At 38.7% G+C, this 26,667-nt stretch overlaps 1 protein-coding gene across 4 annotated transcripts in view; it reads right to left on the bottom strand.

Moving 5' to 3' along the window:
- Window positions 1-367: 367 nt before the first annotated feature.
- The window catches only part of hdac10 (histone deacetylase 10), a 40,955-nt gene continuing 14,655 nt past the window's right edge, over window positions 368-26,667 (bottom strand). For 2 of the 4 annotated variants that reach the window (XM_043713749.1, XM_043713748.1), the window contains 10 exons: window positions 26,426-26,515; window positions 24,685-24,791; window positions 23,908-23,975; window positions 17,517-17,805; window positions 15,573-15,663; window positions 13,740-13,822; window positions 12,478-12,534; window positions 10,860-10,941; window positions 6,893-7,081; window positions 5,667-5,971 (listed from right to left, as the gene is read on the bottom strand). In XM_043713749.1, coding sequence (XP_043569684.1) covers window positions 5,816-5,971; window positions 6,893-7,081; window positions 10,860-10,941; window positions 12,478-12,534; window positions 13,740-13,822; window positions 15,573-15,663; window positions 17,517-17,805; window positions 23,908-23,975; window positions 24,685-24,791; window positions 26,426-26,515 — 1,212 coding nt within the window. In that variant the 3' untranslated portion in view covers window positions 5,667-5,815. Of the gene's footprint in view, window positions 741-5,055; window positions 5,207-5,666; window positions 5,972-6,892; window positions 7,082-10,859; window positions 10,942-12,477; window positions 12,535-13,739; window positions 13,823-14,643; window positions 15,086-15,572; window positions 15,664-17,516; window positions 17,806-23,907; window positions 23,976-24,684; window positions 24,792-26,425; window positions 26,516-26,667 lie in introns of those variants that run through there. The other 2 variants (XM_043713747.1, XM_043713750.1) reach the window with 2 other exon arrangements.

Genomic DNA, 26,667 nt, shown 5'->3' with positions numbered 1-26,667 from the left:
ATGAGGGGCATAGATAGAATAAACGGAACAAGGTATTTTCCCTGGGTTGGAGAGGGGTGGAGTCCAGAACTAGAGGGCATAGGTTTGCAACATTTGAAAGGCATTTGGATGGGTATTTGAATAGGAAGGGTTTGGAGGGTATGGGCCGGGTGCTGGCAAGTGGGACTAGATTTGGTTGGTATATCTGGTCGGTGTCGACAAGTTGGACCAAAGGGTCTTTTTATGTGTTGTCAGAATCTATGACTATTTAAATTCAAAGGTAATAACACAACTGCTTATATATGCATTGCCAATAATGCTTCCAAAGTATGAATTCAAGTTATTCCAATTTCCAACTTCAAAAAACAAACTCAAGTGCCTAATTTAATACATTTTGGAAAGAGGAAAAATTACATTTATTACATATGAATGTTGTATGCAAAGTCTCAACCTTGCATCAGTTGAGAAAAGCACAATTGAAGCCACAAACCAATATGAGTTCATAAGAATAAAATATGAAGTTGTACTTTTGCAATGGATCAATGCATAATACAGTACATTACAAAAATGAAAATTGTAAACATAGCATGTCAGGAATGGTTCAGGTTCTCTCTTTGGCCTATTTAAAGCGGCTTGGACGATCATGTCTGGAATGCTTTGATTGAAGCAGATGCAATATTGCTCCAGTTGAATAGTGAATTTACTTTCACTGCTCAGGTTAGATATGAAGAATGCCAATGGATAAGAGTCCCACAGGGCTCCTGTTGACCAACAAAACACAATCATCAGTTGTTCAGGAGGAAAGAACTCAGTATCGTGCTCAGTAAAGCATATCATATCCATAATTTTAATGATGGACTATATTCAATATAGAGTTTCTGGAATGGACTTTGCTTATAAAAGTGGATATTAAATATCTCTAATTTAGCTGCTGTTGGTAAGGTGACTTTTGCAATTTCTGCATCTACACTGAACCATTTCAACTCTCCAGGGACAACTGAAAGATCAGGGTTAAAGTGTCTCCCTCGAAAGAATATATCTATAAAGAAATTGGGCAATTCACACCTCCTATGTTTTGTGACTTACTTATCTATGGATTCCAAGACCCACGATCTCAGAGCTTGACACTTACCAAAAGATAACCGCATAAATGAATTAATCATGAAGGTGTGTGCATGGCCACCATCCATTCCAAGTTGTATAGCACTGGTGTCAAATTTCAAATCATTCTGGATGGACAATAGAATTACTGATCATAGATTCATCTGATGTTGTAGCTGTCCATGGCTAAATGTGACAAAATGGCTGCTTGTGATTTGTTTTTAAAAACTGATCCAAGATGTTCAAGGAAAATTGCAGCAGATGCAGCATTTTATATAGCTCAATTCCTGGCCTTCACAGACAGACAACAAAATGCCTGAGTCTTAGTAAGATGGGGCTAGAAATGTTTACTGTAACAGCTGAAAATGTGTTGCTGGAAAAGCGCAGCAGGTCAGGCAGCATCCAGGGAACAGGAGAATCGACGTTCGAGCATAAGCCCTTCTTCAGGAATGAGGAAAGTTTGTCCAGCAGGCTAAGATAAAAGGTAGGGAGGAGGGACTTGGGGGAGGGGCGTCGGAAATGTGATTGGTGGAAAGAGATCAAGGTGAGGGTGATAGGTCAGACTGGGTTGGGGGCGGAGAGGTCAGGAAGAAGATTGCAGGTCAGGAAGGTGGTGCTGAATTCGATGGATTTGACTGAGACAAGGTGGGGGCTCCACTCTGCAGACCTCACTTTCTCCTGTTTACTGTAACACTCAGATAAGGCAGCTCAGATGAAAACCATCTGATTTGAAATTTCCAGTTTTTACTCTCTACGAAATAAAAAGGGAAAGCTTGACTCGCCTTTGTTGAGGCCTCTTAAATAATTATAATTACATATTGGAGTAAATACATTTGCACAATAATAGTAGTTTTAATGTTTTAGACACTGGAAACTTAAATTAGATTTCTATAGACAGTCAGCCTTGGATGCAGAGACTGATTTCGCTAAACACCCTTGGAGAACCTTCTCCTCCATCAGCAGAAAGATTAGAACAAAAAAGGTATAAACAAGATAATCTCGTAACATACCAAGACACAAGTAACATAACCGGGGGGGGGAGCTGAAACAATTGTGAAATAGGGTCATTATGACCTCGATAGAATTTTAAAAAAACGCCGCTTTGCACTCTGACAGGCTGTCTAAAGAATCCAAGAAAGCTTCTTTTAAGAACTTGACAGAGCTATGAAAGTGCTTTAATTTCTTTCCTATTGATGGGATTTGAATAGGTGCTATATTAAAAGTATTTAAAGTAAAGTATTGACAATAAAGTTCATCCTGTTATCAAATTTCTGTTTTAAACCATCTTGCAACATACAAACAGAAGTAGCAGTAAATGGCAGATGCTAGACAATGTTTGTTTGACCTTTCAAAGTCAGGATGTGGAGAAGCCAGTGTTGGACTGGAGTGGACAAAGCTAAAAATTACACAACTCCAGGAGTTAGTCTAACAGGCTTATTTGGAAATACAAGCTTTTGGAGCACTGCTCCTTCATCAGTTGGCTAGGGTTAAAGTCAGGTAAGAGGAATGCTGTGCCTGAAATTGCTAGCTTTGTTACAGAATCACAGTATTAGGTGTAACTATGTTTAGCTTTATGTTAGAGCTAATATTACAAACTTTACAACAATATTCTCTATGTGGATGTTTCCTGAGCACATGATGTGTTAGCCACTCCTTTGGATGAATAAGAGAATAAATACTCCTCTTCATTTAAACTCATGAAGGCCTGCTGTTCACTTATAAGCAAGTCAAGAGTGTGGTGCTGGAAAAGCACAGCAAGTCAGACAACATTCGAAGAGCAGGAAAATCAACATTTTGGATAAAAGCCCTTCATCAGGATGCCTTTTGCCTGATACTTCGATTTTCCTGCTCCTCAGATGCTGCCTGACGTGCTGTGCTTTTCCAACACCACATAATCGAATCTGACCTCCAGCATCAGCAGTCCTCACTTTCACCTAGTTCATTGATAAGTGTCAATGGCAAAGAAATAGACATTATCCTTTTTGAAAACACATTATTTACAAACAGTCAAGGAAGGGAATTAATGTTTTAGTTCTCTCACTTCCCTGTTTGTAACAAAGGACAAATAGGAATTGCTATGTGTAATTATTTTTCTTTTTGTACTGCTTTTGCAGCATTTGTTATCATGTACCTTCCTTGCTAGAAAGGATGGACTGAGTAATCTGCTACAAACCTTTCTTCAAAGTTGCTAGGAGGGGCAAAGGATTTCTGAATTTCCTTGCCTTTTGAAATGACTAATTTACGTAACCTTGTAGTGCATCAGAATCAATAACTCAGTGTTAAGAACTGAGTATCCAACTTTGGAAATACTTAACAGGTACTAGCTATGGTCACTTACAGAAAAAAAAAATGAAGGATCGACATTCAGATGATCCATTAGTAGCTAATGATTACTAAAGGAAATTGGGGATTTTAAAGTGATATCAGCAATTCCAACTAATTTCCATTCAAAATACAGAGGTAGCATGGTCATTCCATAGCAGGCATGGTAAACAAAATTTTCTGAAGTTCTTTGAATAAAAAAAAATACATTTGCATCTCTTTTCTGAAAGAAGCAAAAGGAATACAGATTAGCTTATATGGCTCTTGGAATCGCTACAGGAACGTGTTGAGCCATTTTGTGAGCAACAACACTTATTGTTACCAGGGGTAGACTGAAGGGGGAGAAAAGGCCTGGGGCCTAAAAATGCTAGTTATAGAAAATATGAGGCCAAACGGATCATACAAGTTTTGCTGCAAATTCAAAACTAACAACATGGATTCAAATTTAAGGACCAGAAGCAAGATTAGAAATTAATAGTATCAGTAGATAATTGAGTAAACTATATTTAAAAACAACTGTGTGCAATTTTGGTCTACCTGCTGTAGGAAGGATGCCATGAAATTTGAAAGGGTTCAGAAAAGATTTAAGGATGTTGCCAGGGTTGGTGGATTTGAGCTATCGGGAAAGCTGAATAGACTGGGGCTATTTTCCCTGGAGCATCTGAGGATAAGGGGTAACCTTATAGAGGTTTATAAAATCATTAGGTGTGGGGGGAGCCAAATCTAGAGGGCATAGGTTTAAGGTGAGAGGGGAAAGCTTTAAAAGGAACCTAAGGTGCAACTTTTTCCACACAGAGGGTGGTGTATACATGGAGTAAGCTACCAGAGGAAGTGGTGGAGGCTGGTACAATTACAACATTTAAAAGGCACCTGAATGGGTATATGAATAGGAAGGGCTTAGAGTGATATGGGCCAAATGCTGGCAAATGGGACTAGATTTATTTAGGATATCAGGTCAGTATGCTTTAGTTGGACCAAAGGGTCTGTTTCCATGCTGTATATCACTATGACTCCAATTCTAATGCTGATTAATATACTCAAAAAAAAGTTGGATAAATAGTAATTTAGGACGCTAATAGTTGGCAGAGCAAGTATAGACATAATGAAGTATGTAACTGAACCACATTGTCAAGCAGAGACCACCTTTGGAGTTCAATTGGTCAGCATTGAAAATCATGGGCAGAATTGCATTCTCTTTTCGATCATTATATTTGAGGTTTTAAAATTACACATTTCTTGGGAGCTTCGCCTTTAATTAGAGCTGATAATTTCAGGTCTGTTCAGAAGGTAGGTTTAAACAAGCCCAATTTTCTTGTTTCATGTCAGTTTTTCCTTAATTGACCAGCATAATTGTATTCCATTTTTCTCTCCCTTTCTAAGGATATGTTTGCTTTTGAAAGGGAGTCCTGTGTATCAGAAGGCCCACATCCAAGTCCCACCTGCTCCAGATATATTTGATACAATGTCTGAACAGGTTGATGAAAAATATCAATGCCTGTTTTTGACACTGCTCTCCATTATCCCACTGGACAGCGAGCTTGAGATTAGAAGTTTGCTGTATGGCATTTATCAGGGTACAACATATTAATCATGCAATGCATTGCACTATTTAATTTTTAATGTCTGCTTTAATGTTTGAATTTATTTGCATACCTCTGGTTTAAAGCAACCTCCAGTGTTTTTTCAATTCTTGTCGAAGTTTTACCAATACTTGGGTGTTTTCTTGTTTCATGTCAAGAGAACTCATTGCAGATAATGCATCACCAATTAAAGAGTTCAGCAAAGTCTCCACGACATCATAAGCCTGAATAAAAGTAGTATGAAAATCTATCTTATGACCGATTAGAAATGTGACATTATAGACTTCAGAACTTCAATTACTGTTCGTGCACCGAATAAACCAACAAACTGTTAAACACAGTAATAATTCTGTTCCTTAATAGTTTATTCCAAAGACAGGCTATTACACAGAGACTAAAGGAATTAGCCATGTCTTAGCAAGTTTACATAAACTTGATGTCTTATAGCCACAAGGACAACCAATTGCCCTGAAGAAGAATTTAAAGAATTAATCACAGGAAAGTAGTGTCTTTGAACAATCAATGCAAAATATAAGAAGAAACAAAGAAATTACTTTTGATTAGGGCAGCACGGTGGCTAAGTGGTTAGCACTGCTGCCTCACAGCGCCAGGGACTCTGGTTCGATCCTTGGGCAATTGTCTGTCTGAGTGGAGTTTGCAACTTCTCCCAGCATCTGCGTGGGTTTCCTCTGGGTGCTCTGGTTTCCTCCCACAGTCCAAAGATGTGCAAGTTTAAGTGAATTGGCAGTGCTAAATCGCCCATCGCATTGAAGGATGTGTAAGCTCGGTGCATTAGTTGGGTGAAGGGTAGAGTAATAGGGTAGGCAAATGGGTCAGGATGGGATACTCTTCAGAGGGTCGGTGTGGAAGTGTTGGGCCAAATGACCTGTTTCCACATTGTTATGGTCAGCTGCAGTCTTGCAGTAACTTATATGAAAGACTCCGAAGAAATTATCAATATATAACCTCAGAGACCAAAGGACAAAAACCTGTATAAGAATCAAACACCAGAACAACTCAACGGCAGAACTTCAAAGAATGACACTGCACAAGGTCTGAACCCTGGAAACTTCCAGAGAGAGATTACTGTTAATTGAAGTCTTGACCAGATTTCACCATGAATCCGGTAATAGCTAAGGTGGGTCGCAGGCATATACTTGCTTTAGGTGTCTAATATTTGGTTGCTACATGCAATAATGTTTGACTTATTATTTCAGTATTTGATTGTCTGTGAGATTTCTTAATAAGTAGCTGAATTAAAGGTAACTTGTGGAGTTACCCACAACAGAAACTTGTAAAAATATTATTTGCAATTATTTTGAGACCAACCAGGGTAGTTCAACTCATGTAAGTATATATCACTTTCAAATCTCTAAATTTCTCTTTTAATTCCCTTTCCCCATGTTTCTATATTCCCTCTCTCAATGTGCTTACTGGTTTTGTTCCACAATTTCATGGGTAGTGAACTTGCAGCACCTTGGCAGAAAAGGACATTTATATGTGAATAGAGTGAAAGTGTTAGCATAACTGCTGAATCTACAGCAGAGGTCACTGGAATGATCAGCAGTGGGAATACAAACCTTTTAACCACCTTTCCCAGCTTGAAATTTTGAGCACAATTGTTTTCTTTTCTTCTATCATAGCTGTGATTAGTTAATGAGCACATGCGGGAATCATACGATTGGACTTTTTTTTAGGATCAAATTAATTGCCTGATCTATTGGGAGTGGCTCAGAGTGTATATTGCGCTGTGTGTCTAGTATTAATTGAAACAGCAATGCATATCTATCACAGACACATTTTGCCGTCTTCCAATCAACACACACACTCACACAAAACTACATTAAATATATATTCTAAACCTCTGAAAAAAAGCCTGAAGCCTAAAGGATCAATTAATTTATCCATACCTGGCTTATTACAAGGATCCGACCCTGAGCAAGCACTTGGAGTAAATGTGTCACATGAGCTATTGTATTTGCTTGAATTCCAATGTTAGATCCCACTACCAAGATCACCAGTTCAGGTCTGTATCCATATGTCAAAGGTAGAATAACCTCACAGAGTGAATAAAGAAGATCCCCATCCCATTCATTATCCTGCAAAATAGAGGAAAATAAAGTGCTTTTCAAAAGAATTTGTAAATGAAGTTTTGTGACCTTAATGTAAAACTAAAAGCTTCCTCTATACAAGACTGTTGGATCTCTGCATGAGGAAGGAGAGTTCCAGCAGTAACCATGATATGCAAATAATCAAACTGTAACAGAGACTATTACTGTACTACTTGGCAACAGTCCAACCCAATTTTTAAAAATATTTTCCTAACCTGTAAAGGATAGCTCCTCAATAAGATTCAGAATACCCTGGGGGTCACAAGGCAACTGTGGAGTTCCAGCCGAGTGAAAACAGTGTACTCCCCAACAGGTTCCCTCTTTAATAGCTCCCCCTTCAACTATCCAACACTCAATTCTTATTGAAAGGTTGTGACAGTTTTCAAGCCTCGGAATGGGGTCATAGTGGAAAAAGCCTTGGGATACACTGCAGTAAGGATTTCCGGCCTCACGCCAGCTTTATTTGATGCCGCTGCAACTGCAGGGGGTGCAGTTACAGCTGTGCAGTGCAGTGCCTGTGATGTTACCACTAGTGATGGAAACATCGGAAATTGACTTCCAAAATGCAAAGTTAGACCTTTGTTGGTGGCAAAGTATACATCAAATGAAGATTGAGTTATGTTTGAGCAAATTGTAAAGATTCTAAATGTGCATTTGTTGTAGTAGAAAAACTAACAATTTAAATCCACATAACAGTGCCAAACATAAGACTTACATATTTCACACATGATTTGTCAAGAATCACAACAATACTTGGCTGCTGACAGTAAAAACTGAAGTAGTGAAGTAGTCTAATATGTTAGTCCTCAAATTTGGATTGTTTGGATTATCCTACTTATGAAGAAAATAAATAAATGTACATGTGATGCATATTATATATATTTCACTCATTTTGGTTTTCACAACTGCACCAAAGTATTTCAAAATCTAGTACAAGTGCATTTTCATTTTGATAAATTAACATTTCTCAAAGTTAAATTGTCTATCCATTACGAACTTGATTCTTTGAATGACATATATCCTTCTTACACAATGTTAGATAAGTATGCATATCAAACCATCGTGACTTTTCCAATAGATAGTATGGCACCGCGGCTCCTTCTCCAGGCAAAGATTCAGTCCCTGCAATGTATGCCCATTTGTTTTGGCCCTAAATCCCTACAAGCGTATGAGTATGTTCGCCGAGCTGGGAAGTTGGTTTGCAGATATTTTGTCCCCTGTCGAGGTGAACATCTTCAGTGCTTTGGAGCCTCCTGTGAAGTGCTGCTGTACTGAGTCTTCTGGTACTTATTTGGTTCCGTTTCTGCTGCTTCCGGTTGTAGTGGCCGGTATATTGAGTCCAGGTCTATATGCTTGTTGATGGAGCCTGTGGATGAGTGTCATGCTTCGAAAGAGTTTTCTGGCTGTCCCTGTTTCGCTTGTCCTATGATTGTTGTGTTGATCCAGTTGAATTTGTGGACCTTGTCATCTGTATGTACGGCTAACAAGAACAGCTAGTTGAGGCATTTAGTGGCTAGTCGAGTTCATGGATGCGGATTGCGAGTTGTCTGCCTGTCTGTCCTATACAGCATTTTGTGCGGTCTTTGCATGGTATCTTGTAAATTATGTTCATATTTCACATGATCGGTATAGGGTCTTTTGTTCTGGTGAGCTATCGGTTTGCGGGCTGTCATGAATCCGAGTAATCAGAGAATTCTGGCTGTTAGTTCAGAGACTTTTTTTATGTAAAGTAGCATGGCTAGTGAGTTAGGTAGTGGCATGTCCTTGTTATGTTGTTTATCTGTTAGGCATCTGCACTTGAAGTTTTGGGATATCCGTTCTTGGCAAAGACACCATGGAGACCTTGAAGAATACCTCTACAGAGTCTTCAAGCACAGATATCCCTACAACTTCATCCATCGGTGCTGAACAGACAAACAATGCAATGAGGACAAGCCACAACCTAACTCTTGAGCCACGCTATCTTATATAAAAACATCTTGGAACTGACAACCAGACTTTTCTGACCACTCCGATTCATGACAGCCCACAACTCACAGCCATGTGCAGACAACAACTCACCAGAACAAAAGACCCTATACCCATCATTTGCAAGACAAACATAATTTACAAGATACCATACAAAGGCTGCACAAAACACTACATACGTCAAGCAGGCAGACAACTAGCAATTCACATCCATGAACACCAACTTGCCACTAAACGCCACAACCAGTTGTCCCCAGTAGCCGTACACACAGATGACAGGACCATAAATTTGACTGGGCAAACACACCGATCATAGGACAAGCTAAACAGAGGACAGCTAGAGAATTTCTAGAAGCACGGCACTCATCCACTCTATCAACAAACACAGGTCTAGACCCAATATATTGGCCACTACAACAACCAACCAACAGGAATAGCAGAAATGGAACCAAATAAATTCCAGAAGACAGTACAGCAGCACTTCACAGGAGGCTCCATTGCACTGAAGATGTCACCCTGACAGCGGACAAGACGCCTGCAAAGCAATTTCCCAGCTCAGTGAACATACCCACAACTACGACAGCCAGCACTCTAACTACAAATCTTTACGCAAACCTTAAAGATGGGATTATGTTCTGGTGAGGAGCAATGAAACTGCCCAGATAAATAATCATATTTCAGCAGCATTCTATATCTTCCACACATAAGGATATATCAAACAGTTGTGGTCTAATAAGCTAGCAGGTTCAGTGTGCTAAAATGAAATAGTATTAAATCTAGAACAAAACTCCTAAATACTGTGAAGGTTTTGCAATAGCAGACTCAAGTATGTGATTGAATGGAAGATGATTAATGGATACAGTTATACATCTTGCCAACTATGCTTCTTAATTAGAAAACATCAGTACATAATTAGATTTTTTTGGATCCTTGCTATAACAAACAAATAACTCCATTAATTCCCACTGAAACTGCTTCAGTTATCTCACATAAGATGTAATAATTTAGGAGATATCAAAGCAGACAATGGAATCAATGATAGAGATTAGAGTTGCGAAGTAACAGGTAAAATAATAGGATATTAATTTCTTGTTTGAGTAATAATGGGAAGCAATACAGTCGTCTTTCAGGGGCTTCCATTCATCATTTCTGTATGGATTTTGTCCAATAATATAAAATAGACAACCTGTTATCATCTTCCTGGTCATCTTCACTCTTATGAAGACTCCTGTTACCAATTTCCTGTATGGGAACACTGTAGAGTGAACCCTTCTATCTCTAAAAATTATAGTATTCCAGTCTGTTTCATGACACAAATTATAGTTTTGAACTGATTTCATCACCCCAAATGTCCAACTTAGACCTGAATCCTGTAGGGTCCTCTGTGATTATTTACATATTATCCAAGAAAGAGATTTACTTCCATTTTCCTGGATCTTACTGAAGAGAGAGTCTGCATATATCCAATAAATAAGCACCCAATGAAATCAAAAGTGATGTAGACTATGATATAGAGTGTACACACTACAATGGGGGTATATGATGGGAACACAAATACTTTTGTGTAAGGACTAAGTAGTTTCTCTGGTATTGACATAGTCTTCAGGGCATGGTCATTCTGGTTAGGTCCACATTATTCCTGAAACCCTGAACCTGAATCTGGTGAGCGTAAGTAAACTTACCAAACACATTAAATCATTCTAAATGATCCAGTTACTGGAGAATAAAACATTTTCCAGAATAGAGTATGCATCCATATACTAGACACTCTACACCTAATAGTGGCTTCTGTACACACCTCCTTCCAGCAGACTGGAATGTAGTACTTGCTGAGCTTCTTCTCATACTGTTTACCATTTATCTGCAGCACCAGAATTTTTCTGAAAATTACATTTCAAAAGATGTTAAGATATTGCTTTTTTTTTTCAACATTAAACAACCTAGCTAGTCAGATTTTTAATTTTACAACCTTTCAATTCATCGGATTTACTTTGAGAAAACTGGACAGGGCATTGCAAGGATTGGCAATGTACCTCTGTCAGCCACGCAGACATGATAGTATCCAAACCTAATTGCATAGCAGCCACCTGAATATCCAAGTCTCTTAGAGATACTTCTATTCTTTTTATTGTTGGGTAGGTGGAATCAAAGTTTTAAACTCTGTCCTCTATGGATCCTTTTTGAGAATAAACACACCAATTGTTAAAATGTTCATCCATAGAAACAAGGTTCCAAATGACGTTAGGACAGAAATAGCCAAAATAGGTATGAGAAAAAAAGATGTAATTCTTGGCTCCTGATTGTATTTATCTGTGGAATTAATTGCCACAGAAGACCATGGCGACCAGGTCATTGAGTATATTTAAGACTGAGATAGATAGGTTCTTGAGTATCAAGGAGATCAAAGGTTACAGGGAGAAAGCAGGAAAATGAGTTTGAGAAACTTATCAGCCATGATTTAATGGCAGAGCAGACTCAATGGGCTGAATGGCCTAATTTCTGCTCCTATGTCTTCTGCTCTTTCTAACACTCTTGTACTAGAAAGTGCCTGTTTGTATTGAAAGAAAGGAAAGAAGCAACGTGATTGGAATTCAAAATTTCTGGAGTTTGATGTACAAAGGAAGGTTTTCTTCTGATAATTAGGGGACGAACAAAGTTTTCCTGAGCAATGGAACACTTTCAAGCAAGAACTCGCAGTCCTGCTCCATGAGCACTGCCTCTGACAGTCATACTGCCTGCCATTACTGAAGCTCACAGATTGCCAACAACCATTAAGCTGAAATACCATAAGATTCCTTTGAGGGAGGACATTTTGGCAAAGTAAATAAAAGTCAGCAATGAACATCTGTGATAATTAGCTCAACAAATGAACTTCATTTTGTAGTGCTTGTTTGAAAATATCTTTGTTTAATTTATTTTCCAACCCCAACATCACTGCTCTGCTAAGAGATTGGAGGGACCTTCGTTGACTGGCACTAGCTTTCATTCTGTCCTTTCCCCCTGTCCATTATTCTGACGATCAATGGTTGCTTGATCGTGACAGTCAAGACCATCTTTAGTTCCTGGTGAATTTGCATTTTTAGCAAAGTTCTCTGAACAGTTAGTCAAGGAAGAAAACCATCTACTTTATCCTCTCCAATATTGTACTAAAGCTAATTTTTATATGGTTATCATGCTGCTGTCAAGACTCTCATCAGCTATTTCAAAAACCGGTGAAGAAGCCTTCCTTAGCTGCATGGCTATCAATGAAGTTCTCTGGGTCAAAAAGGAGCACCAATCGACTTTTAAAAATACTTGAAAGTCCCAAGGTAGGAAACGTTCATTCTTGGTTTTAAGAACCAGATTCTTAAACAACATGAACATTTTAAAGTAATAAGATTTTATACATGGTTTGCAGATAAATGGAGGGGACATACTCATCCTCTTGAATATCAATTGGAATATTAGCTTCTCCAAGCAGCAGAAGAAAAATTCTTAAAAAGAGAAAAATAAAACATAATTTACAGCATTAGTAGACAAGTCAATGTTTAAACAGTAACCAAAATGCCAATAAATACATGAGACCATCGATGTAAAGGTATGTTACGGCTACATGCCATGAACTCTCCAAGTCACATTATGAACCTATATTCATTTTAACACCATGACATATAAACAAACACATGCACTAAGACTGTTCACCAAGATAAATAGAACATTAAAGAGCAGAGAAATGTAAGGTTTAAAATCTATTAGGACATTAAATCATTCACCTTATATTTATCCAATTTAGAAGAAAGGAAAAAAAAAACCAGAGCAGACTTAAAGAGGTGCATAAGTAAACTTTGAACATAAGTTTTCTAATTTAACGGGTGACAAATGTTTACCTCAATCAACTTACTCGCAAACATTTTCCAAAAGCATCGGGTGCATTCTAAATAAAGACTTAGGCAATGACAGGGGAGCTTTGGACCTAAATAAATCACTTTTACCCTTTGAGACTGTTTGGTCCTCTTTCGTTGAGCTCCAGCAGTAAAATCAATGATTAGCAAACAAGTGACTCTGCCAGTTTAAAAGTGCACAATCACAGTCTCCTTTGCCAATATTTTGACTTTTATAATGAATGGCGATAGTCAAGTTAGATCTCGAGTTTGGACTCATTTAGCTGCTCTCAGCAGGGGTGGGATGGCCAGTACCAGGGAACTACAGATGCATAAGAAATAGAAGGGGTACACCATTTGGCACATCAAGCTTGTTCTATCATTCAGTACAATCCTGGCTGATTTCATGCATCAACTCCATTTTCTCACCTGCTCCTCAAATACCTCAGTAACCTGAGAAGCCAAAATTCTTTCCATTTCCATTGAATAAATGTATTCAATTATGCAGTAGTCAACACTCTGTGAATCTTTTGGAATTCTGGATCACAATCTGAGACACAAACTCTCCTTATTCAGTGCTAAATGATCAGCTTCTTATCAACAAGAGAGTTTGCAGGTGGCACTAAATTAGGCAGGGGCAAATAGCCCTGGTTGTGCTCCAGATTGATATCCAAAATTCCCTGCTGGAAGCACTAATTGCTACCGAGATCACATTAACATCTGTCCAGCAAACACATTGTACTGGTTACTTTAAGGACAGCAGGCAGCAAGTGCTGAAAATTGGAAAAGAAACGAAAAAAAGTTTAACATTTATTTACCTGTTTGCTCCAACTCGGAGAGCATAACGTGCTGCAGAGACACCAGCTAATTGTGTTGAAGATACCACAATGCCATTTCTAGCCTATGTAACAGTAAACAAAGGTTATACAATTAAACGTTCACTGGAACTTGCTTCAGCAAAGAACGTAGTGATCACCTAAATGGATGTGGATACACTGCATGACTATTCTCAAAAATCACAGAACAATTTTTATTTGTTGTTATAACCTGCATTTTTGTGCCCTTACTATAGCAAAGCTTTCCGAGGTGTTTCACAAAGTCATCATCAGCCAATAGTTGACACTGAGCCAGTTAGGGAATTTGAGGACGGATGACCAAAGCTATGGTCAAAAAGTAGCATTAAAGCAGCATTTTGAAGGAGGTGGGATAGGTACACAGTTGGAGAAAAGTCCTTAAAGCCTAGATTGTTGAAAGTGGAGCCACCAATAGTGAAATGCAGCAAAAATGAGGAAGCACCAAAGGCAGAGTGGAAAAAAAAACTGACTGCGCTGGGATGGTGCTAGTTGCAAGTTACAGAAAGGGATCGCAGTGAGATTTGAACAGAAGGATGGGAATTTTAAATTTACAGGTACTAGAATTCTGATAAAGAAACTAAAAAATATTTTTATAGCACACTAAAAATGCTAGCTAATGTTGTTTATAACCATATCATTAGCTTGAACATCAGAGATATTGGTAAAGTCTGTAGACAATGTGACCTGACTTCATAATTCATAAAAGAGTACATTTCCAGAATCAACATCAAGCAGAATGCCAATTCTGTTCTATATGGTTTCAGTACAGATGTGAGCACAAGTAAGCTGATGATTGATCTATATGTGCAACCTTGAACATGTTCCTCAGAATTAAATTTAACAAAGATATTTTTGTTACTAATTTATTAAGTCCACGAAATATAAATGATATGTCTTAAAGATACTGATAGCTATTTACTAACCCTCCACTGGTATTTCTATCCCATTTAGTCTGAATATAATTATTAGGGACATCATCTGTTCCCATTGCAATACCCTAACTTAGGTTTATGGCTACCTATTACGGGATAGATATACCAGTAGAGGGCGATCAGAAACAAAATACTCAGCTGGTCAAGAAGAGCGCTCAAAGAAAACCATGTATGATTCCTTGACCATTTTCTTATTCCATCGTCTTCCTTCACAGTAAATGTGGCAGAGATTGCCATTGACAGAATGCGGCCCCTGAACCACACCAGGTAATGTTTGAAAGAAAGCTGACCATCACAATGAAAACTGCCACATGCCACAATGAGATAACACACCTGTATGGTGCCCCTTATTTTGTAGCTTTTGCTGCATAATAACATCTTTTAAAAACAAAATGAATTATGTTACATGCTAAATACTTAATTTCATAATGACATTTAATCTGTAATTCTGAACAAGCAACTGTTCTCATGGATTTGGAGTTCAGTTCGGCTCTTTTACTGAAGAGTATAGAAAATATATCCCTTTCTAACTGTTATACTTCAAGGACTGCAGATACTTAGGGAAATTTGTGTTCCATCTCCCAATTTTCTTCCTACAATGCCAACGTTTACTAGAATTTCACTATCTATACCCTCTTCAGTGCAAAACAAGAAATTTATCATTAACGCCAGGCAAGCACAGAAGCACCTAACAGACAAAATGCAGTTCCATTTTCTGATTTGGAACTGTTGGTACTAAACTCAGTAAAGTTTGTTACTTTAGATTCTGAACAATAATGCATCATTTAATCTACCCACAAATCATTTGCAATTTCTAATCTTGCCACAGTGAGTGTACATCATTAGGAACTCAAATTTCACCTACCTCCCTTTGCATGATTTTGTCAATCAGTGGAAATATTTTTCCCAGGGAGAGTAAAAGATGTTCAACCATTGGGTGTGTATAGTCACCGGCACTGTGGAGAAATTTGGAAAATGATTTCACAAAGAAGGTTAATCTCAAGCTGACAAAATGAAATAAGTACAAACGTACCATCATCACATATCTCTCCGAATTAGTTTTTTTTCCACATAGACACATCATACAGGTTTCTCTGTAGACCCAAGAAGAAATTGGAATTCCTCTGCACACGTTAAAAAACTTAGTTTTATTTCAAGTTAGTAATAGGATTCTTCCCCAGCGATTAACACACTTTTAAACAAACATTCTCAAAATGTTTCTTTTCCAATATCGGAGAAATCTAAACCAGCCAGTCTATTCTCAATCATCGATAAAGCATTGTAAGGGGTAGTCAGTTATGCTATCTATTGAAAAGCACTTGTTCAGGAATAAACTGCTCATTGATGCCCAGTTTGGGTTCTGCCTGGGCCATTCAGCTCCTGATCTCATAACAGCCTTGGTCCAAACATGGTCAAACAGCTGAATTCTAGAAGTGAGTTGAGAGCGGCTACCCTTAATCTGTGACAAAATTTAGCAATAAGGAACCCTAGCAGAAGGAAACCAATGGGAATCAGGAGGAATGCTCTTTGCTGGTTGGAGTTGTACCTAGCAGAAAGGAAAGTAGCTGTGGTTGCTGGAGGTCAGTTATCTCAGTCCTCGGATATCACTTGCAGGAATTCCTCAGGACAGTGTCCTGGTTCCAACCATCTTCAGCTGCTTCATCTATGACCTTCCTGATGTCATAAAGTCAGAAGTGGGAATATTCACTGATAATTAAATAATACTACCTGACCAAGCAGCAGGGTGCTGAAAGCTAGTACTTCCAAATAAACCTGTTGAACTATAATCAGGTGTGGGTGATTTTTTAAGGTTTTCCAACCCAGTCCAACACCAGCACTTCCTCATCATATGCAGAAAGACCTCGACAATGTTCAAGAATGGGCTGGTAAGTGGCAAGCAACACGAGTGCCCATCTCAAACAAGACAGAACCTAACCATTACACTGCTATGATCAAATGGTATTACCATCATTGAACCCTGAACCCCCAAATCAACATCTTGGGGGTTACCATTGACTAGAAACTGAACTGCACGAGTCATATAAAAACTGTTGTTACAAGAGCAGGTCAGAGGCTAGGAATTCTGAATGGAGAAGAATGCTCCATCGACAAGTCACAAAGGAATAACTCACCAAGGCTCCTTCAAAAGCACCTTCAAAACCCAAGACCTCTACTACATAGAAAAGTAATTGACAGTCATCACATGGAACCCACATCACCTGCAAGCTCCCCTCTAAGTCACACAACATTCAGATTTGGAACTATATTAGCATTCCTTCACTGTCATTGGGTCAAAACCCTGGAACTCCCTCCCTAACAGCAGTCTAGTATTCCTACATTTAAGAAATGCAGTGGCTCAGGAAGATAGCTCCACATTCACGGTAATACGGGTGGATAATACATCCTGAACAAATGGAAAAAAAATGTTGTTCACTCTTGTCAACTGAAGATGTCAAATTAAGAGATATGCATTTCTTAGACTGTTTCCTGACTTTCTGAAACATTGTGGTTACAAGTTAACTTGCAAAATTTGCAGCCTATTCTGTTTAAATTGTTTTTATTCCAACAATTTAGATTAATCTTCACTTTAACCATGAGAATTAGGAAACCAATACATTTCGACTGAAGGGACTAGATGATAGAACCAGTGCAAACACAATGAGCCATATGGCCTCCTTTACTGGGCAATTCTGTGATTACCTTGCTTTCAAGTTCTTACTGCATTTCCTGTTTTTTTAAAAAACAAATCACTCCAGATTACCCATGAACTGTGCCTCCAAAAAATTAAGTTTATGCAATTCAAGCTAACCTGCAGAGAATTCCAGCTTCTTCTATGGTGATTTTCCTCTCTTCTACTTTGAGGCATTGATCCAATTTGGTTAGCTTTTCTACACAACCAGCAAATGCAGTTCTTATGGCAGGGGCTGATATTAGAACTTTCTTCATGTGGGAATCCATAAACTCCTCAAAGTCTTGATTCACATCAGAGCCTGTAGGGACTTTCTTCTCTTCTGTACTTGTAACTGTACTTGATTCAGAATCACTTTCGTCAAACCCAAAGTTCTGTTTCTTCGGTTGTGTCTCATTAATAAGTACATCTGAAGAAATTGTAAAAAGTAAAAGACTAGTTAACAGCACAAATTAATTTGTCTGTATTTAGCCCACTTTCTTATTGTTTACAGACTAAAGGAAATGAGATATTATTTCATAAACGAAGCAGCGGTATACTTGCAACATAAGACAAACTTTCCTACCATCAATATAGGAGATGATCCTGCCTGTCCTATGTATCAGAACTCAATTCAACCAATCTTCTGAATACAGTTTAATTATAAAGCTAAATTACTGCTTCAAGCACCTGGAAAAACAAAACAAAACCACTCCATAAGCAAAGAGGAGAAGTCAGGTTTTGTGTGACCTGGAACAAACAGAGGATGCTGGAGAAACTCAGGTCTAGGAGCATCTGTGGAGAGAGGAACAGAAACATTTCAATACCCATCTCAAACATTCCATGTTTGTTTCAGATCTTCATTGCTTTTAATTCTGTTACCTATACTGGGTGTGTTGTGTTATGAGGAACAGGCTGGGTTTGTACTTGCAGGAGTTTAGAAAGGTAAGTAGCAACAGGAGCTTTAAGTGACGGGTCTTAAAGAAGTAAATGTGGAAATTATGCTCTCTCGTGGGAGAATCAAGAACGAGGGGTCACATTGTTTAAAAATTAGAGTCTCCTGTTTAAAATTGAGAGAGATGAAACAAAACATGTTTCTTATGGACGGTCATGACTCATTGGTGTCCTCTTTCTGAAAAGAGGAAGTGAGGAAGCAAAGTCTTGAAATATTTGAAAGGCAAAGGTGGACAGATTCTTGGCAAGGAAGGGGTGAAAAGTTATTGGGGATGTACAAGAAAGTAGATGTGTGGCTGCAGTCAAACCAGCTGTGATCTTAATAGTAAAGCATGCTTGAGGGGCCAAATGGCCTATTCCTGCTCCTTGTTCGTAAAAAAGTGAGCAAATCCAACAGTGTACCATTAAGAATTGACACAAGAAATGTTGCTGAAATATCATTTCAAAGTTAAATGCATAAAGTGCAACTTTACTGATGAGAAAAAGTATGAATTTAATCAATTTTGTATTTGAATACATGGTACATAGACAGCTTTGGGCAAATGGCATGATTTGAACTGAAAAATGGATGATTTAGTAAAATGAATGACTCAGTGTGCCCTTGACACTCATTTGAATGAGTTATAAAGATAACTAGAATGCTTACTCACATTTTAGTTTCCTATTGTTCTTTTCTGTAATTGGCAAGTCCCTTTTCTAACCAAATATTGCAGATTTGAATCTAATGTAAATGATTGAAATTTTCATAGCCTCTACATTGAATGCCACGTGGAAGCAATCCAGTACTGAAAAACACAGGTTCATGGCATAAAATTGCCAAAATGTAGAACACAATGGATTACGCAAATCTAATGATGGGTTTTTGCCCTTTTTTAAAAATTCTAAACAGGTGGAAAATATGGCTTTCAGATTTGAAAAATTCCTAAACCTAGAAAGAAAATACTATAATAAAATGTACTATACTATATTAGAATTACTGCATACTTTTTGCAGCACAGTGAGCAGATTTTTTAAAATTGAAAACATTTTTACTCTTTTACAAAAAAATTAAGATCCAGAAGAGATAATACAACATTATTATTACAATAATATTAACAATAAACTATCTACTACTCTACAGGGTGCAAAGTCTCCTGCCTAATTAACTTAAACTAAATTAAAATTAAATTAAAACGAAGTGAAATTAAATTAAGTTACAATTAAATTAAGTTACATTACATTACTCCACTCACCGCACCTTCACTGAAGCTCCCGTCCACAGGAGCAACAGTTATTATACGTATATTTACTATGCCTCCTCCCCCCAGGGTCCTCATGACGAGATAATAGGCCCTAATCAGTATCACCAATAGATCAGTGCCTGTGCAACTTAGAAAGGGCCACCATATCTTATAAAATTGGTCTGTTCCATGGCGCACCATATTTGTAAGATAAAGCACATACCCCAAGACTATCACCCCGAAAGACTTGGGGGAGGGGGTGTTTCTGATATTCAGTTCATTAGAATGTTCTTCCTTGTACAGCGCGTAAGAATGTTAAATAAACTCTTCCCGTATTCACCCAGAAAGGGCAGATTCGGCAGTCCCAAAAGAAGGTATATTGGGCCCACCTGAACTTCAACTCCCAGGATCTTCTCCAGCTCATTCACTATGGCACCCCAGTGTCCACAAATCTTTTAGCAGGACCAAAAGCAAATGTGTACAGGTGCCTGTGCTTACTTTACAATTGGGACATCCTGCAGAAGACCTTTGCTAACCTCTCTGGTGCCATATGGGCTCTGTGAAGGTTCTTCAATTACATAGTTTGTGCTTTATTGCATATTGAAATTTTCTTCACATTCTCCCATTTATCCCCCCATGTTTCCAATTAAATTTTTTTTCCTAGTTCCCGATTCCAGAACCCATGGAGTCTCTCCATATCTTCCAAGGTGCTCCCTCTCTGTAAATGATATATGGTACTGACAGAAAGCGCCCCCACATCGAAGCATTCTTCTCTCTCTGTCTGACTTGTAGGGTTGAGCCAAGAGCATGGTCTTCTGTATCATCTGCATAAAGAGTAATTTTGTACTCCTCAATTCCTACCTTTGGTGCTACTATTTCGCTGTCCTTCTGGATGGCCTTCGCCAACATCTCAATTAACAAGATAAATAGCAGCGGCAAGAAAGCTGGATCTCCCAATTCTAAAATTATCTGATTTAACACTGTTCGTGATAACTGCTGCCTTGGGGTCACTACATAGCACTGCAACTCACCTAGCGAAGACCAAAATGATCTAGAACACCACTCCACCCGATCAAATGCCTTTTCCGCATCCAGGGAGACCACCAAGCCTGGAATTAATCTCTATTTACATACTTGCACTATATTCAATAGCCTCCTGATACTATCGGAAGAGCTACGGCCCTTGATAAAGCCAGTATGGTCGTCTTTCATAATAACGGGCAGTACCATTTCCAACCTCAGGGCCAGCACCTTTGATGTCTATTTTGAAGTCTACATTCAACAATGAGATAGGGTCTGTGTGAGGCATAATCCTCGGTGTCTTTCCCTTTCTTTAAAATGAAGGGGATATTGGCCATCCCACGAGAGGACGAAAGGCAGTCCTGGCTACACGAGAGACTATATATCCCCAGAAGTGGATCAGCCAACAGGTGTATAAACTCCTTGTAAAACTCACTTGGGAACCCATCTGGGCCTGGTGCTTTGCCACTTTGGAGCTGCTTTACTGCCTCTCGCACCTCTTGTATTGTCAGGGATGCATTCAAAAGAGAGGCCTGCTCTGCATTTATACCAGAGGCCAGGATTTTTGAAAAAGGATTCCATTCTCGCTACTCCATCCTCACAGCCCTCCGACTAGTATAACCCTGCATAGAATTACCAAAATCTGTCATTAATCTTATTCAACTCGTGGATGATGGTCCCAGCTCTCTCCCAAAGATACAATGGACTGCGGAGCACTTTTCTTCCTATCCCCATATTTGAACAATCTGTGCTTTGCAAAGGAGACTGCTCCCTTTTATCACCTGTGTGAGCACTGAGTCCAGAGCATCTCGGAGAACTGTTATCCAATGTAACTTAACCACAGATGGTCTGTTACAACACGCTGACTCATCTGCTTTCAGTCAGGCCTCAAGTGCCCGTTGCTGCTACTCTTTCTAGTTGTTGAATACGAGATAATCAGACCCCTTAAATACATCTTGGTGGTCTCCCAAAGCACCAAAGGATTACTGGCCTTACCCGAATTGACATCCCAGAAGGCCCTGAACTCTCTTGTAACGTATAAAGTTGCCATCCCTCAACAGAAAGGGATCCACGCGCCAGTGCCACATGCCTGTTCCACTACCCTTAATCATGACAACCAAGTACACTGCCGCATGGTCCGAAATAGTTATGTTCCCAAACTCCCAAATAAACATTCAGGATGCCATACTCTTCTCAATGTACTCGAGCCTTGAGAATGATGAACCATCCATGCTCATCCTTGATTTGATCTATCATCCAAAATGGGAAGTTCCTCCATTCAAGTATGGCTACTCTGCTACTTTTAGAGTTGAAGGAGGAGAAGAATACCCTATAGTAACCCCCTCTGCTATAACTTCAAATGTTCCCTATCAGTTAAGTGCATCTCTTGCAGCAGAGCAATGTCAACCCTTTCGTTCCTAAGGTTGGAGAGCACATTCTTTCTTTTAATGTGGGGGGAGGGGGGAGAGAATGGCACCCTTTTATATTCCAGGTGCACCATCACTAGCCATGGCCACCCACCGCAGGCCATAGTCCCCCAAGAGGAAAAAGCCCATTCAATATGCAGCGACTGGAAAAGACACAGACCTTTATAAAATCTAACAACTAACCCTACAAAACACTACTAAAACTACTAAAACTAAAAAAAACTAATCACTACTCCTAACTTGAATGAACAAACATATAAATGACGAATCACAAGAGATCTCCCCACCTTGCCCATTGGGACATTCACTCCAAACCTTACTGCCCTCCTGGTTCCTTCCAGCTAAGGCTGCACCCCAAACCCAGGCAAGACACAGACAGAAAAAAAAAAACATGTTATTTTCACTCATGAAAGTTAACAATGGACACCCAATGGACACCCTCCCCTCCATATCTCAACCCCATACATCTTTACACAAAAGTAGTAACCACCCCTCACCAAGAAAAAAGTGAAATAACAGATAAAATATTAAACATTCCAAATTTTATACCAAAGCAATGCCAAGCCTATAGGACTAAAAACCATGAAAGGGAAAAGAACAAAGAAAAAGTATTAGACCATTGTCCACAAACTTATTTTTCACTTCCTGCCTCGACCAAAGTTAATTATTTCAGAGTTCACAAATTATTTTGTTTTTTCCACCAAGTCGAAATTATGAACAGATTCCCCATGATTAAAACACAGTACTGCCGGATACCTCAAAATATTGCATATTAAATTTTCAATTTTTCTGAACATCAAAAGATTTCCACTTATTATGGCCCCAGAAAAGTCTTGAAAAAACATTATTCTTGAACCTTAAAATAGATCTCTTCCCAATCTTCTGGAAGTTTCTATTATTATCTGCTTGTCTTTGTAGTGCTGGAGACGCACGAGGACCAGGCGCTAACCTGACCCAGACCTGGTGCATCGTGATCCGGTAGGCCCGCTCCATAGTCAACCGGCCCGATTCGATCCCCAGCCCCAGCAATTTCGGGAGCCACTTCTCCAGGAACCCAACCAGACCCTTGTCCTCCTCACCACGCTCCGGAAGACCTGCAACCTGTAAGTTTTCCTCCGACCTCGATCATCAAGGTCATCGACCTGGTCCAGCACGACCTAAACCTGGCCTTCCAGAGTTCAGATCTGCCCCCGTCGTGGTCTCCGACGCCACTGTCCTTTACTCAGTTAAAAATCACACAACACCAGGTTATAGTCCAACAGGTTTAATTGGAAGCACACTAGCTTTCGGAGCGATGCTCCTTCATCAGGTCCTTTACTCGACCGCCTCCACACCTTGACCCAATGACTGAATCTCCTGCTCATGCTTTTTCAGCATGGTAGAGATCGGCTCCAGCATTGGTTCAATTTTTTTGTCGGAATTTTGCAAACGCAGAGTAGATGCTGCTGCTCCACCAGGTTCAAAGACGTCACCACGGGAGTCGAAGCAGCAGCTGCGGGTGTGCCCGACACAGTAGGAGAATGCCCTGCCTGCTGTGATCCTTTCGCACCTATTCCCTTAGTAATCTTCATCTCGATTCCAGAGCTTCCAGATCCAAATTTAAAAGGTTCTAGATATTTTACCTGCTTTGTGCTAACTATTTTTCTTAGGGGTGGCTGGAGGTGGAGGGGGTAGAAATCCATCTTGCCCCAACATTTTGACTCTCCCCACAGTGAACAGTTTTATTCTGCATCTGGCCACTGTACTTGCCACACAGAGTGACCAAAGACATATATGCATATTCAATGTTTCTTTCTGGGACACTGAAGCTCTTCAGTGGCATGAATGTCAAATCCTTTACCTTGCTTCTACAACCCTAAAGAGTCAAATTATGGCACAAATAATCTTTCACAAGGTTACGAAGTATTTTACCTTGATATTTTAAAAACTTCCAGTATGGCTGGTGTACAGCTCTCACATTCTGAACAGATTCTATGGCACTGTTGGGACACAATTTTTAAAAATAATTTATTCAGTTGTTAATGTATAAAATTGAAATGGTCTGCATTTGCGGATTGCCATCACATCACTATGTAATATTATCACTAGGCTCCTAGCCCTGAAATTTATGTAACTACCCACTACACTGGCAGCTATTTCTCAGATTCCACTAACATTTGCAGCATCCTGATCTGGTGATCAGCCTTATCTTGAAAAACTCTTCACGTGCAGCAATTAAAAATACTCAATTTCATTAATACCAAAATGCTAATGTAACAACAAACTTTAGAAAATTTTGTTAAAGAAAATACACTCCACTTTTTACTGGAATTGAGCGAAAAACCTTAGGGTGAAGAATTAAATATAAACTAAGAACAATGATTTGTAGTAAGTACGCAAATAGCTGCTATGCAAATAAAGTAAGCACTAGAAACTTAAACAAATTGTAAAATTTGCTTAATCTTTGAATAAAACAAAGAATTGCAGATGCTGGAGACTTGCAACAAACAAATTGCGGAAAAACTCAGCAGGTCTGGCAGCACCTGAGAAGAGAAAACAGAGTTACCATTTCAAGTCCAGTGACCCTTGAAGAGCTTTCTCCAGCAATTTGTTTGTCCTTCTGTGATATCTACACATTGTTAAAGTCAGACACAAACTGAGTACTGTGGTAAAATAAAAGAAACAAAACCACGCTAATTGATTAAATACCTTATGCATGGCACAATTTCCCCAACCAGCGGAGGCATAGGGTCTCCTAGTAATGCTCGGACAGTCATACAGACAGATTCTGAAAGGGAACGTAAATTGTATCCTCCCTAAAAGAAAAATCCTTATGGTTACAGGGTCTCATGGAGAATAGATATGGACATGACACAATTGACATGAAGAGGAAATTCTCTCAAAGTCCATTAACATGTGCATCAAACCACTTTAATATTAATCAAGTAAACTTTATTTAATTTTATTAAGCTGAAAATATAATTTTGAAATTCAAGTCACCATTGTTTTATTTCTTATAGTTAAAAATTTTCGACTATAAATTAATTCAGGAATAGTATCTAGCTTATGGATAAAGCCTTTCTAGGATAAACAATAATTGTGTACAAAGGGTCATGAAATCGTAAGATTTTGAAACAAAATGTAGATAACATTATATAATACAAGTTATAATAGATAACATAGGTATACATAATACTATTCTCATTCCCCAATTGAGAGGATATAAAGATAAAATATAATAAAAAAAATACACAACTTGTCAAATCACATCACTGTGGTTTGCAATGTCTTGTGTGCCTTCAACATTCATTCTCTAAAGCCAATCAAAGCTACTTTCACCTATTGCGTTTATCAGTTGAACATAAAGACTCAAAGATTATTTCAAGGCCCTTCTATTTCTGAGAAATCCTTATCTATCTCCTGCTAATGATTTGATTTGTCCACATTAGTCACAATCCCGGGTCAAGAAGCTGCTATTGTGCAGTAACCAAACAAGACCTGACACCAGCTGCCAGGCGGACAGAATAGGGAAAGGAAGGAAACTATGTGCCACAAGCTCAAATGTATATCTTACCATTCAACCATGCAGTCTCCATTCCTCGCTCCATTAATTCTAAGATACTTCAACAACACAGGGATAGCTTTAATAAAATGGCACTACACTGGGTTTCCAGCCCTACCATTTATATTTCCACTGAAAACAATTCTCCATTAGACACTCGCCAAGAACAGAGCTGGACAATCAGCAACAGCCAGCAAAAATACAATTGGGTGTCTATTCCTGTCTCACTAATTCAAGCAGTCTATGCTTCTAATAGAACAATGTTGTGTTTGCCATCATCAGTTTTCTTTAACATTCACCTAAACAGGCAGATTGTACCTCAGCTAATGCCTCAGCTGAAAGGCAAAACCTCAGCTCTCCAATGGATTAGATTAAGAATGAAATATCAATGTGGGGCTTTGAATCACCACCCCAAAAGACAAGAAACTACTAATATCAAAATGGCATAGGTTATGACAAATGACTAAACCTTAAAATGAATGATAATTCCTCTCAGAATTGAAAGAGAAACAAAGAAATGGGATAAAACTTGATGTACATTTATGTTTTTCTGAATTCCACTTGTAATACCGGAGAGAAACTACATATTTAGACCAGTTTAACACTTGTAATTAAAAAAGGTAAAATCATCCAGCGTGATATCAGAAATAATCTCTCCACGACATTCCAATCTGCTGCGAAACTTGAATAAATTGCATCTTCACAAATATTACATTATCTACATATTAACTAGCAAACATGTACCTGATTTTAATGTATATTTAATAGGTTCAAAGTTACCCATATAAAAGATAAACCAGTGAATTTTCATACATAATCCTTTATCATAAGCAATTTGATAAAATGCTCTGTGGTAGCATGCATAATTTGAGAGAAAAATGTTCATACCTCTAACACAATACATAGTTTCCCATTAGCTAGTGGCATCAGCAAGTGAGTCAGATGAGCAAAACACTCAGGTGTAGCACACATTTCACCCTGGAGGATGACAGGGGAAATTGTCAAATTGTGTTCCTAGGGCCAAAACACTTGGACATCTTGAAGTAACTTTCTAGAAATAAGAAATGTTTTACTGGGGAGAAGTTATCTATGCAAGTTGATTCAACTTTTATAAATTGTTCATGCCTAGT

The sequence above is a fragment of the Chiloscyllium plagiosum genome, chromosome 23 (genome assembly GCF_004010195.1).
Source record: "Chiloscyllium plagiosum isolate BGI_BamShark_2017 chromosome 23, ASM401019v2, whole genome shotgun sequence".
Lineage (NCBI taxonomy): Eukaryota > Metazoa > Chordata > Chondrichthyes > Orectolobiformes > Hemiscylliidae > Chiloscyllium > Chiloscyllium plagiosum.
Note: the sequence above shows the minus strand (reverse complement) of the source record. Positions and strands in the feature narration are given on the sequence as shown.